Here is a 12847-nt window from a genome sequence, read left to right as displayed (position 1 = left end):
AGGCCCCCCCCCTGATCTAACCAGCCAGTTCTTCTTTCCAATACAGATGGCAGCTCAGAGGCAGCGCGCCCTGGCCATCATGTGTCGTGTCTATGTGGGCTCCATATACTATGAACTGGGAGAAGATACCATTCGCCAGGCCTTTGCCCCCTTTGGACCTATAAAAAGCATTGATATGTCCTGGGACTCGGTCACAATGAAACACAAGGTTGGTTAACAGCCCTTGAGCCATGTGGTTTTTCTTCTCTCCAAGGCCTTCCTGAATATATCCAGGAGAGGAAGGAGCCTTTTTCTTCATAGAGAGCAGGCTGCTTCCAGCACTTGGAGATAAATGCTTGGAGGTGCCTGCTCTACTTGGCTTTGCAGGATTCTGTAGTGGGAACCAGATGTGCATGGGGGTGATGTGCACAAAAGCTGGCAGTCTTGTATGCAGTGGCCTTTTGCTATTAGGTCTCGAAGTATGAGAGGCTCTGGAAGCAGGTAGCCTACTTCTGCGTGCAACTTTCGGCTTTAATAAAAAGCTTCAATCTTCTCAGGCCACTACAGTGGGAATCTGGGACGTGGGAAGTCTTGGCTGCATTAGGTTGGCACTGGGTTGGAGACAAGCTGCAGTTGGTATGATTCAACAAGCGTATCCTTCTGTCCTAGGGTTTTGCTTTTGTGGAATATGAGGTGCCTGAAGCCGCTCAGCTGGCCTTGGAGCAGATGAATTCTGTCATGCTGGGGGGGAGAAATATAAAGGTGAGTAGCAGGCATGCTCTGAAAATCCTTTGTTTCTTTACTGTGAGTAATGGTTTTATGCCTAAAGATGCTCCTCACAGCACTGTAATGTGGAAGAAAACCTAAAGTCTGGTCACTGATAGACCCTGATATTCAAACCATTGGGTACCTAGTGGCTCTGGGTCCCTTTCTCTCTGAGGAGAAACCCCCAGCATGCTAATAGAACCTAGAAACTTGTTCTGGTAAACTAGCTCAATTTTTTCTCCCCACACATAGACTGGAAACCTCTTGAGGACAAAACAAAGGTGGTTCTTGGTATTTTAATGCCACCTTCTTATATTGTGCTTGTGTGGATGGTAGATAAGTAGCATCGGACTTTCATGGTGCCTGTGGATTATGCAAGGGACTTCGAGTAGAGGTCCACCCTTGCCATACAAATCAGCACAAACAGAAAGGCACCAAGGGTTGTAGCTGTGTGTTTTCAGGCAGTAAGAGGGGATCTTGCAAAGGTAAAACTTTGGGGATTGAAATTGGAGGGGAAACGAGCACTTTTGGCAGAGTGTTTTATATCTTGAATATTTACACTCTGTGTATCTGCAGCGTCTGATTTCTCAAGAAGGACATAGAAGCATTGTGATTTGGTTTCAGAATTGTTTTCAATTCCTGGATGTTGCTCTTTGGCAGATCAAGAAACACGTGGGGGAAATATAGTGGAGGAGAGAGCAGTGTGTCCAGGCTCTCAGTACTTCTGAAATCCCCTGCAGTGCAGGTTGTATCCCAGAGCTGAGTCAGGTTTGCTCATTATGGCCTTACGAGGTGTTACTTGGTTTGTAAAGGCAGTCAGGTGGCTGAGTGCTTGTCTGCTCTAACTCTCGGTGAGTCACACTGCTGCTCTTCAGAATGCTTCATGAACTGTCTGCTGTCTTCTCTGCAGGTTGGGAGACCTAGTAATATAGGTCAGGCACAACCAATTATAGACCAGCTAGCAGAAGAGGCACGGGCTTTCAACCGCATCTACGTGGCCTCTGTTCATCAGGACCTTTCGGATGATGACATCAAGAGCGTGTTTGAGGCCTTTGGGAAGATTAAATCCTGCACACTAGCCAGAGATCCCACGACAGGAAAACACAAAGGCTATGGCTTTATTGGTAAAACATCTGTCTGGTGTTTGATGTGGGGTAGGGAGAGTGGTCAGGAGCGTCCTCTTTTTTCCTCTAGTGGAAGAATTGCATTAAGCAGTGGGATAGAAGTAAATTTGGAGCAGAACTGTGCCTGAGCTTAGAAATATAATTAATAGCCAGATATTTTTATTCACTGTTATGTAGGTTGAGAAATCTTGCTGTGGTGACTGTGTGTGAGCGGGGATGAGATGAGTGAGCTAAGCACTGAGGGTCTCCTCACTGGAACTCTTAAGCCATTGGTTTTTGCAATTACACATCATAATTGTGTGATGGGAGAGTGGCTGAATTTAGGAGTAAGAAGCATCATTTGTAAATATTCCTCTTTCTCACCGCAGAATATGAAAAAGCACAGTCTTCTCAAGATGCTGTTTCCTCTATGAACCTCTTTGACCTTGGGGGTCAATATCTCCGAGTTGGTAAAGCTGTGACTCCTCCAATGCCTCTCCTGACACCAGCCACGCCAGGAGGACTTCCTCCAGCAGCAGCCGTCGCTGCAGCAGCTGCGACAGCAAAGATCACAGCACAGGTAAGGCATGGGCTGGTGTGACTCAAACAAGTGGGTGATTGTTGTGACCCTGCTAGAAACAAGGATACAAACTGTTCCACCCAGTGTTACTCACCAGTGTGAATGAAAACCCTTGGCCCAGATTGGACACTGTTCCCAGTACTTCACATGTAGAAGCTTTTCCCTGCCACTCGTGAGGATCTGATACACCAGCGTTTTGGGATGGAGTCTGGCAGAGCTGATCAGAACTTTATTTAGAGAAATGATGGGGGAAGATTGGAGAGGATTCTTTGTCTGGATAGGCAAAGCAATGATGAGGGCAGGGGTTATAGGAGAGTCAAAAAGGATGTATGAAAGCACAGGAAAGGGGGTAGGCTCATGAGGGCAGTCGCTTGAGCAACACTGTTGTTGAAAAGACTCTGCAGCTGTCGTAAGGTGGAAGGCAACTGTAATGGCTTGAGGCTGTGAAGTAATAGAAGCTCCTGGCTATGATCAGTAGGCACTGATGGAGGAGGATTGCCTTTCAAAGCAAACCCCTATATCTGTATCTGTCCTCCTTGCCTTGCGCAGCAGAATCTCCCCCTGTGTCACCATAGCCTGTGAAAGAAACAAGTTCCAGCACCTGTTGGGTCCTTGGATTCTCTGGTTGCTGAGGTGTGCAGCCTAGAGGTGCTGCTAAGCAGTTGTCTGGACTTAATTTTGTAAACTGCTCTTTTTTTGAAAGTGTTTCTCTGAGTCACAAGGTAAAGGCAGAATTGGGAAGAGCTGCCACTAATGTGGAACTCCTGGGTCCCCACCAAAAAGTCCACAAGACTGAGAACCTCTGCAGTCAACTAAGGAAGGAAGTTGAGGCATGGCTAGAAGAATTTTTTGGGTCAAAAGAACTGTGAACTCTGTGACAGACGTAGATATATCTCACAGTTTCTTTCTGCAAAATACTGCAGGATTTGTTCCTGTGAGGAAAATTTAAAATTCCTTACAGAGAAAAATGGTTCTGAAAGACCTCGGAGATGCTCAACAGTCTTGCTGCCTTTACTTAGGCGTGGTACAGATCTAGGTAACCTGTCTGATTTGCTGGGTGGGTAGTTGTAGATGACTTAGGGATCAGAGTAAGAACAGTTACAGGAGGTGTTATCTCTTGTTTATGCTCCTAGTGTAGTTCTTGTATGGAAAAGCTTATTTTAAATAAGAACATACGCGCCCATGACATGTAAGGGCTTTGATTTCATAATTTTTTTTAAACACAAGCTAATCAGTCAACTCAGCAGAGCTAAAGAAATGGACATGAAAGAAACTTAAGTCAGAGAGAGAACTTTGCATCTGCAATCAGAACTGCAGCTTTAGTCTGGAGTTAGTTTGCCAGCCAAGGAAGGAGGAAGTGTCTCCACATCTAAATGAAACTATGAAGAGAGAGGTATTATGTAGCAAAGATAAGTTAATGTCTTGACAATGACAGTAAAAAAGTCAGTCTTGCAAAAGCAGTTAAAGAATTAAAGCTATTAGGAAAAGTTCCTTTAGCCATTTAAGTAAAAAGTGGGGCAGCTAATGACCAGTGTACTCAGAAAATCAATATGATCTTGTTATGGCAATGAATGCTTACAGCAGTGTTTTCCCCTTCGTTAGAAGGCAGACTGGCTAATGATGCACATGGGTTACTGCATCCTAGGTGGGTGTAAAGCTGGGAGATGTGCACTGAATAGTTTGGGGGTTTTTTGGTGGTAACTTGATCGTGTTAGGGCTATTGCTGTATGGCTGAAGAATAGCAAACATGATATTTGGGTTTAAGGTGGCGTGAAAAACTGGTATCCACAGGCTTTGTTGTCACCCCAGTGGCAGGGAAAGATTGCAGACAAGCTTTAAAGGAAGGACAACGTTTTCAAAAGCAACAGATATGCAGAATGTTTGGGTGTTTTAGGGGAGTACCCCTGCTAGATGAACACAACTTCCTTTGATAAGGCTACTGCTATACTTCATTAGGAAAAAAAAAATTAAAGTGTATCCTAGCAAAAATTCAGGAGTTGGTGGAGACCCCTGTGAGAAGCTGTTAGACAAAAGCAACACTATCACAGTGAATTCTGAGATGTGTAGGTGTGTGAGAAGAAGAGAGGTAAGTGAACTGTGCTGGCAATTGCTGACCCTTCACTCTGCTGGTGAAATTGCTTCATCTCCAATAAAAATATTAGTGGTTTTATGCCAGGCTTTAGGGGAAGAGTACTAACGGGATTAGTTGGCAACCCAGAGATGAGATGCCTTGTTCACGTAGAGGAGAACTGGAATATTGCAGCATTTACTAGTAGAGTACAAGATACTGCATTTAAGGAACAAAACTTCAGGATTTTTTACTCCATGGTGTCAGGGCTTACAGGAGTCCTGTGAAAACAGGGAAGAGAAGGATCTGGGTAACTAACTTATGAGTATAAAAGCCTGGAAAGCAACAACAAAAAGTGGGATCATAGGGTCTGTTTTCCTGGAGAAAAGGAGTTTCAGGAGAGACCTCATTGCTCTCTACAACTCCCTGAAAAGAGGATATGGAGATGTGGGGTGGGTCTGTTCAACCAAGGAACAAGGGACAAGAAGAGAGGAAATGGGCTCCAGTTGTGGCCAGGGCAGTTGAGATGGGATGTGAGGAAGAATTTCTTTGCTGAAAGGGTTCTGAGGCATTGGAAGGGGTTGCCCAGGGCAGTGGTGGAGTCCCCATCCCTCGACAGATTGAAGAGTCATGTAGACACAGTGCTGAGGGACATGGGTTAGTCAGGGACGTGTCAGTGTTGGGTTCATGGTTGGACCCCATGAGCTTAAAGGGCTTTTCCAATCCAGGCCATTCTGGGATTCTGTGATTTTAGGCACGTTATTTTCAGTAGTTTTGTGGAAGTGTTTATCATTTACCTAGGTGGTGTTCATCTTGAATGTTGTTTGAACTCTGGTCATTTAGAGTCAGGATGTTTATTTGGATTATAGAAGGTACAGAGAAGTACTGCAACTATTGGGAGAATTGGAAAACCTGATAAGCAGGAAGAAACTAGAAAGATTTGGCCTGGTATAACTGCAGAAAAATGCTGAAAGATTTTTGTTCAAGTACAGTCTGTGTGGAGGCAAATAGGTAATGGGACAGGAAAAGAGGTGCAGACCACATGGACAAAATGAAGTGGTAATAAAATGTTTCCATTATCAAGGCTGGAAGTTTGAAGAAAGTTTCCAGTCATCGAAAGTGGTAAAGTTCAGTAGGGTCTTGCTAGTAAAAACAGTGGGGACAGAAGTTAGATACGTGATTGTCTTATGGAGAAATTTACTCATGTGATAGTGGGAAATGTGGTGACTGGTTGCAGTTGCTCTGATCATGAAGGTAAATCTCAGTGCTGTGTTGCTGTCTGCACCTAAAGGATGCAGACTAGAGAGAGAAGATTTTTTGATTTAGACTGATCTAAAAGTGTGTAGCTTTTGAAAACAGCAGTGTTACGCTATCCCATGCCCATCCCTTGTGCTTGCAGTGGTGGTTTTGACTACAGTGTTTCTTGAATCAGACAAGGATTAATCTTCCCCCAGATCACTGAGGAAAAAGTTAGTTCCCTCACTTGGGTTGTCAGGTGGCCCCAGAGCCCTGGTGCTGTCATCAGAGAGGGTGGGATTAAATGGATCCCATTCTTTAGCATCAGTAAAAAGCTTTATTTGTGTAGAAGGTGGAAACCAGCAGCAATTCTTCTTGCTCTGGAATTGCCTGCATCTTTCAAACCAGGTCCTGAATCCCTTGGTGTCTTTCGTTCAGTAAGTGACCTGGCAGCTTGAGAGGATGGGTGAAATTTGAGTTGTGAGAGAATGTTTTTCTTCCAAGGCTTGGTGTCTCCTGGTTCCTACATTTCTCTGGTGGGTTGGGTGGCATACTTTTTTTTCTTTTTAATTTTCCAGTAGCACTGGAAAGCTGTCATCCTCAGAATCTCTGTATCTGGTATTTCTTAGGTGTGAAAAAAGCTGAGCCTCAGCTGAGTGCTCTCATAGTGTGACTTCTTGACGCAGAATTAACAAATGGAGATTTTTTTGTTGGTTTTTTTTGTCTTGCAGGAAGCGGTGGCAGGAGCTGCGGTTCTTGGCACTTTGGCAACCCCTGGGCTGGTATCTCCAGCCCTGACTCTGGCCCAGCCCTTAGGAGCGTTGCCACAGGCTGTAATGGCAGCACAAGCACCGGGAGTCATTACAGGTGTGTTTACTCTTCCTTTTGTCACTGGTATGCCTGTTAAAAAGCAGGGTTCTCTATAGCTGTGGTCACAGCTGAGGAGAATTTGAAGCTGAAATCCTCCTCCCTGCTCTCCTTTGCCAAGAACTTTTACTGGTTTTATTTGTGGAGCAGAGCAGGAATTTATTTTGATGTGTAATAGATACAACAGGGACATGAAATTCACAACGTGGACGTGCAGTTCACAGCAGGAGTGCATGGCACTCGGGGTGGAAATCTGGATAATTGTTACTCTGTGCAAAATCCTGCACTCTGTCTCCCTTCTGGGCAAGTTTCTGATGCAGGTACCGAGTGCTTATGTCCTGTATGCTAAGTTGCTGCTTGTCTCCCTGGTTGTTGTTGTTGCAGAACAAATAAAACCATCTAGATTCTGTGATCCTCTTTATCACTGGCTGGTGTCTACCAAAATGTTGCAGAACATCAGTTCTTTTCTTTATGCTACAGAGTTTGTGCTCTTACAGGTGTAACCCCTGCTCGACCTCCCATTCCTGTCACTATTCCACAAGTGGGGGTCGTGAATCCTATCCTGGCTAGTCCCCCTGCGTTGGGCCTGATGGAGGTCAAGAAGGAGAAGGAAGAAGAGGAGGTATTCCAGGAGTCAGAGAGGCCAGAGATGCTGAGTGAACAGGAACACATGAGCATATCAGGCAGCAGCGCCCGTCATATGGTGATGCAGAAATTGCTTCGTAAACAGGAGGTGAGTGCAGTGGGACTACCCTGAGCTGGTTCCACTTGTCAGCACGTGAGGCTGCTACGATTACATCCCCCTAAATCTGGGGTCTAGCTGTGCAGTTTGGTACCTGGTACAGGCTTCCTGCAGCACACACGTAGGTACCCCACTGAGCTCATGTGGGACTGCAAGGGTCACCTGCTTGTGTGCTGCTTGTGATGGTTCTTAGGATCTTCTCAGAGTTTCTCCGAAGGTTCAGACCAGATGGGGTTTGGCTAGGAGGTATCTCTGATCAAACTGTGTTTACTTAATGTCATTAAGTGAGGCTGCACCTTGAATACTGTGTCCACTTTTGGGCCCCTGACTCCAGGAAGGACATGGAGGTGCTGGAGCGTGTCCAGAGAAGGGCAACGGAGCTGGGGAAGGGTCTGGAGCACAAGTGTGCTGAGTTCCCTTGTGGCTGAGGGAACTGGGGGTGTTGAGCCTGGAGAAAAGGAGGCTGAGGGGAGACCTTGTGGCTCTGTGCAAGTCCCTTGGAGGAGGGTGGAGAGAGGTGGGGGTGGGTCTGTTCAACCAAGGCCCAAGGGACAGGCCAAGAGGAAATGGGCTCCAGTTGTGGCCAGGGCAGTTGAGATGGGATGTGAGGAAGAATTTCTTTGCTGAAAGGGTTCTGAGGCATTGGAAGGGGTTGCCCAGGGCAGTGGTGGAGTCCCCATCCCTGGGGGAATTTAAAAGTTGGGCAGACAAGGTGCTCAGAGATCTGGTTTAGTAGGGGACAGGTACAGTTGGACTCGATGATCTGAAAGGGCTTTTCCAATCCCAGCAGTTCTATGATTAAAGCAAGCCAAAGCCATGATGGCCTTTTGGCTTATAATTAAAGAAGTAAGACTGACACATGGTCAGGGAAAATCTATTCCAAACTACTGAGTCCACCTTTTCTCCACAACCTTTTTCTGTAGGTTGAAACAAACATTAAACAGAACAATAGATTCATAAATTATTTTGAGGGGGTCTTGAAAGGGGCTGTTTTGATAATCACAGAATCATAGAATCATAAAATGGTTTGGGTTGGAAGGGACCTTAAAGCTCATCCAGTCCCAACCCCCCTGCCAGCAGCAGGGACACCTTCCACTAGACCAGGTTGCTCAAAGCCTCATCCAGCCTGGCCTTCAACACTTCCAGGGAGGAGCAGCCACAGCTTCTCTGGGCAACCTGTTCCAGTGTCTGACCACCCTCACAGTGAAGAACTTCTTCCTAATATCTCATCTAAACCTCCCCTCTTTCAGCTTAAACCCATTTCCCCTTGTTTTGTCATTAACTGCCCTTATGAAAAGTCCTTCCCCAGCTTTCTTGTAGCCCCTTCAGGTATTTGAAGGCTGCTATAAGATCTCCCGCATCAGGCTCCTTGTTTGAGCATGACCAGAGGTTTGTTCCTGTGCAGGACTGAGTTTCCTACCTGACAGACAGATTCCCTGAGCTTGGACACTGCATCGACAGTGTTTCGTTGCTGTTGGCTCAATAGACATAGTGCTGACGTGCATTTTACAAGGGAGACACAAATGAGTGAGCTGGCGAGGGTTCTCCTTTACTTTCCAAAGGTGCACGATTGTAAATACAGCTTTGAGCTTCTGACTTGGCAGCCACTTTTCCTCCATCACTTTTCCAAATAATCCAGTTCATTTGGTTTACTTGCTTGAAAAAAGTTTAGCTGTGTCAAAAAAGAGTCTTAAACTACCCTGTTCTCAAAGCTGCTTAGAGTTCTCAACCAAAAAGTGCCCTTCTGTTGTTGCTGTGCTTCTAGGAGGCCCTTAGGGGCAGTTCTACAGACATGTGAGAAGAACTGGAACAAGTATTTTAAAATTGTACTGAGTCTGAAATGCCGTGTCTGCCAACCTGTGATGTTGGGCAGGGCCAGAGCTGGGAGGAAGAGATGTGGTAGAGCTGAGTGTAACGTGCAAAAACAGAAGCTGCCCAGAGAGGCTGTGGAGTCTCCATCCTTGGAGACGTTCAGAAGTCATCTAGACATGATCCTGGGCAACTCTAGGTGGCCCTGCTTGAGCAGGAGAGCTTGGACCAGGTGACCTCCAGAGGTCCTGTCCAACCTCAACCATTCTGTGGTACAGAGGTGCTCAGTTACAAAAAGGACTTAATGGGGGATGCATGTGAGGGGTATGTCACAGGCATTCTGTTGGACTCCTATGTCATTGTCACCTGTAACAAAAGCACCTGGTCAACCATCAGTTGTCAGAAGCACAAAAGACCTGTTTGATCCTTCTACTTTATTGAGAGGTGAGGAAAAATTTTCAAAAAAAAATACACAATAGTGATGTTGAAGAGAAGGAAACAAAAAATAACTGGATAGGAACAGCACGAGACAAATTACAGAGGTCTCCAGGTCACTTGTGCTCAGAGATGTGTGTAAGACAAGCCCAAGAGTTGGCACACAGCTTTCCAGGCTGAGGCCACAGCTCTTAGTGAACGGGATTTGTTCAAGCTTCTGAAGAAAATGTATTCATTTATCCCTGAGAACCCGGGACATTATTGGTTTCATGGGATATGCTTGGAATGCCATGGCACTGGAATATCTGGTGGTGCTCAGGTGTGTTGCATAGTCTGATGTGGCTTTGCAAATTTAATCTTGATGTCTCTTAGGAGTATTAATTAATTTGTCTTGGCCTTCTCTCTGCAGTCCACTGTGATGGTGCTTCGCAACATGGTGGATCCAAAGGACATTGATGACGACCTAGAAGGAGAAGTGACAGAAGAATGTGGCAAATTTGGGGCTGTAAACAGGGTCATCATCTACCAGGAGAAGCAAGGAGAAGAGGAGGATGCAGAGATCATTGTGAAGATCTTTGTGGAGTTCTCCATGGCGTCAGAGACTCACAAAGCCATTCAGGCTCTGAATGGGCGCTGGTTTGCAGGAAGAAAGGTGGTAGCAGAGGTGTACGACCAGGAGAGATTTGATAACAGTGACCTTTCAGCATGAACTCGATTTGAAAGACTTCACCCCTGTCCCTTCTGCCTGTCCATTTTTTTTTTAGCCATGTGTAAAAAACGCTCCAGGGTGGGCACAGATCTCTGTGATGTACTTGTAGTTTGGATAAAAGCGCAAAGAAAGCCGGTGTGCATCTGTGTGTGTGTGTGTGTGTGTGTGTGTGTGTGCTCGAGGGACTGACATCTCGGCAGCAAGTCTGGCGTGGTCTGGCTTCCTCTGCCTAGAAGAGCTGGGCCAGAGCCTGAAGAGGGGTTGCTTGCTGCTTGTGCTCCTGCCTTACACTGTGGTCACTTCAGAAACACTCAGGTCAAGATTCCACTGCACCTTTTAGGGGCTGGAATAGCAGTTTTCTTCAGAGATGGACCATAACTGGTTGGAATGGAAGAGGGAGTCTCTCCCTAAAGTATTTCAGCAGCACCCTTGAGTGCTGCTGCATTAACAACAAGGAGGGTAGCGTGGGTGGTGCTGGGAGGGAGCGTTCTGGCTGCAGACCTGCATGTTGAGCTTGGATTCAGGAGCCCAAATGTGGGTCAGAGCCCAGAATTGAACCTTTTTGGAGTGTTAACATCATGTTTGGTCTGATGCTGTAGTTTGGACCTCACAGTTTTCTGAATGGGTCAGAGTTACCTTTACTGATCCTTCCTTGATGTGCCAAAATCTGAACAGCAGGTCAGGCTGCAGGCGTCACAGCTGGGTGGGGAGCATGAGTAGTGATGGATTGTAGCACCTAAAGTGCATTTCTGAAATAAACATCTCGCCCTTGTACTGTGGACAGTGATATGGAAACACGGCTTGCCTGGAAGGAAAGTTTGGGGACAGTGATATGGAAACACGTCTTGCCTGAAAGGAAAGTTTGGGGACAGTGATATGAACACATCTTGCCTGAAAGGAAAGTTTGGGGATTTTTTTTGTTGAGGACTCAAAAGCTTTAGTAATATTTAGAAAGCTTAAATGCATTTATTTTAGTAATCTTTCTGTCTAGTTAATAAGTAGGAACAGAATTAGCTCATGTTAATTATTTTAGATATTTTAAAGTATGTAATGTAAGGGGCTACTTGCTTGTTACGCAGCTGGTGCACAGCACAGATCTGAAGAAAATAATTCAGTGTAGAAATTCAGAGAAAGGAAGAGATGAACTTCGTAGGGCATTCCGAGTTGAGCCTGCAGCTGCAGGTTCCTTCGAAGTTTGGAGATGTATTTAAAATTAAATTTTTGTATTTTGTTTCAAACACTTGAACACTTCTTCTGTTGTAGGTTAGAAATCTGTATTTGCAGTTTAACTTTATTTATGATTACTTTGTTTGCTTCTTTTTGTACTAATATTGCCTGTTTTGATCTTTTGAGGTCCCTTCCAACCCATAATATTCTGTGATTGTGATTAGCTTAAATAACCTTTCTTCTCCCCTGTTTTTATACCCACTCAGAGTTTACAGCAAGCCTGTCATTTTCAACTTGTGTTTTGATGGCCACGTTCTCGTGGGACCAGCTTGCTCTCTCCCTGCTCATCTGCCCTAGAAGCCCTTCTTTGCATTTTCCAGCTTGAATTTCCTTTTCTTGAAAGTCGTTGATGAGACGTTTGGAATGTTTTGTGTAGTGGCATTTGTCCTTTCTTGTCTGTGCTGGAAACACATTGTCCCCTGTCACCTGTGGTCCCATTGACCTCTCACAGCCACAGCAGATACTGGTAGCTCAGAGTTACCCACAGTTTCACAACGCAGCACAGCTGCTCTGCTGCTTTTGTTTGTGATGCAGGAGAAAACCGACTGGTTTTAATTGTTCCCGGGTTTTTTTTATGCCTACTAAAGAAAACCAGAACACCTCTCCCGTGACTGACTCCATCTGTCCAGCTTCCATTTTCTACTATTCACTCCTGATCCGTTGGCTGGATTTAGGAGTATAAAGACTGCACTGGGAGTTCCCTTGTGGTGTTGGTGGTTTAAAAAACCAGAGCAGATAGAAGTTGATGGAAGGGCTGAGCGTAGACTGAAGAACGACACCCTAAGCGTTAATCACGTTTCTGTGCACAGTCACTCTTGTTTGGCTGACAGGATGGTATTTTCCAAAAGTAACTTCATAGAGGTCTTGACAAGTCAATTGTCTGACAAAAGGTCATCTCTCTTGGCTTCTCTGTGGCCTTTGACACAGTCCTCCAACAACATCCTTGAAACTAAATTGGAGAGATACGGGTTTGGTGGATGAACTATTGGATGGATAAAGAGTTGGCTGGATGGCTGCATCCAAAGAGTTGCAGTCAACAGCTCTGTGTCAAAACGGAGATCAGTCATGAGTGGTGTCCCTCAGGGGTCTGCACTGGGACTGACACTGTACATGACAGTGGGATTGAGTGTACCCTCAGCAAGTCTGTGGATCACACCAAGCTCAGTGGTGCAGTTGATACACAAGAGGAAAGGGATGGCATCCAGTGGGATCTTGATAGGCCTGAAGGAGTGGAACACTGTGAAGCTCATGAAGTTCAACAAGGCCAAGTGCAAGGTCCTACATCTGGGCTGGGACAGTCCTTACTATCAGCAGAGGCTAGGGGATG

The 12847-nt window shown here is 45.6% G+C and overlaps 1 protein-coding gene across 2 annotated transcripts in view; it reads left to right on the top strand.

Annotated features, from left to right (window-relative positions):
- Positions 1-10425, top strand: part of PUF60 (poly(U) binding splicing factor 60) — a 17633-nt gene extending 7208 nt beyond the window's left edge. For both annotated transcript variants that reach the window (XM_010165339.1, XM_010165340.1), the window contains 7 exons: positions 47-208; positions 649-741; positions 1655-1868; positions 2237-2427; positions 6463-6598; positions 7096-7331; positions 9994-10425. In XM_010165339.1, the coding sequence (XP_010163641.1) occupies positions 47-208; positions 649-741; positions 1655-1868; positions 2237-2427; positions 6463-6598; positions 7096-7331; positions 9994-10293 (1332 nt within the window). In that variant the 3' untranslated portion in view covers positions 10294-10425. The remainder of the gene's footprint in view (positions 1-46; positions 209-648; positions 742-1654; positions 1869-2236; positions 2428-6462; positions 6599-7095; positions 7332-9993) is intronic.
- Positions 10426-12847: the final 2422 nt, after the last annotated feature.

The sequence above is a fragment of the Antrostomus carolinensis genome, unplaced genomic scaffold (assembly GCF_000700745.2).
Source record: "Antrostomus carolinensis isolate BGI_N321 unplaced genomic scaffold, ASM70074v2 scaffold7053, whole genome shotgun sequence".
Taxonomy (NCBI): Eukaryota; Metazoa; Chordata; class Aves; order Caprimulgiformes; family Caprimulgidae; genus Antrostomus; species Antrostomus carolinensis.
The sequence above is the reverse complement of the archived record's forward strand: the minus strand, read 5'-3'. Positions and strand labels throughout refer to the sequence as shown.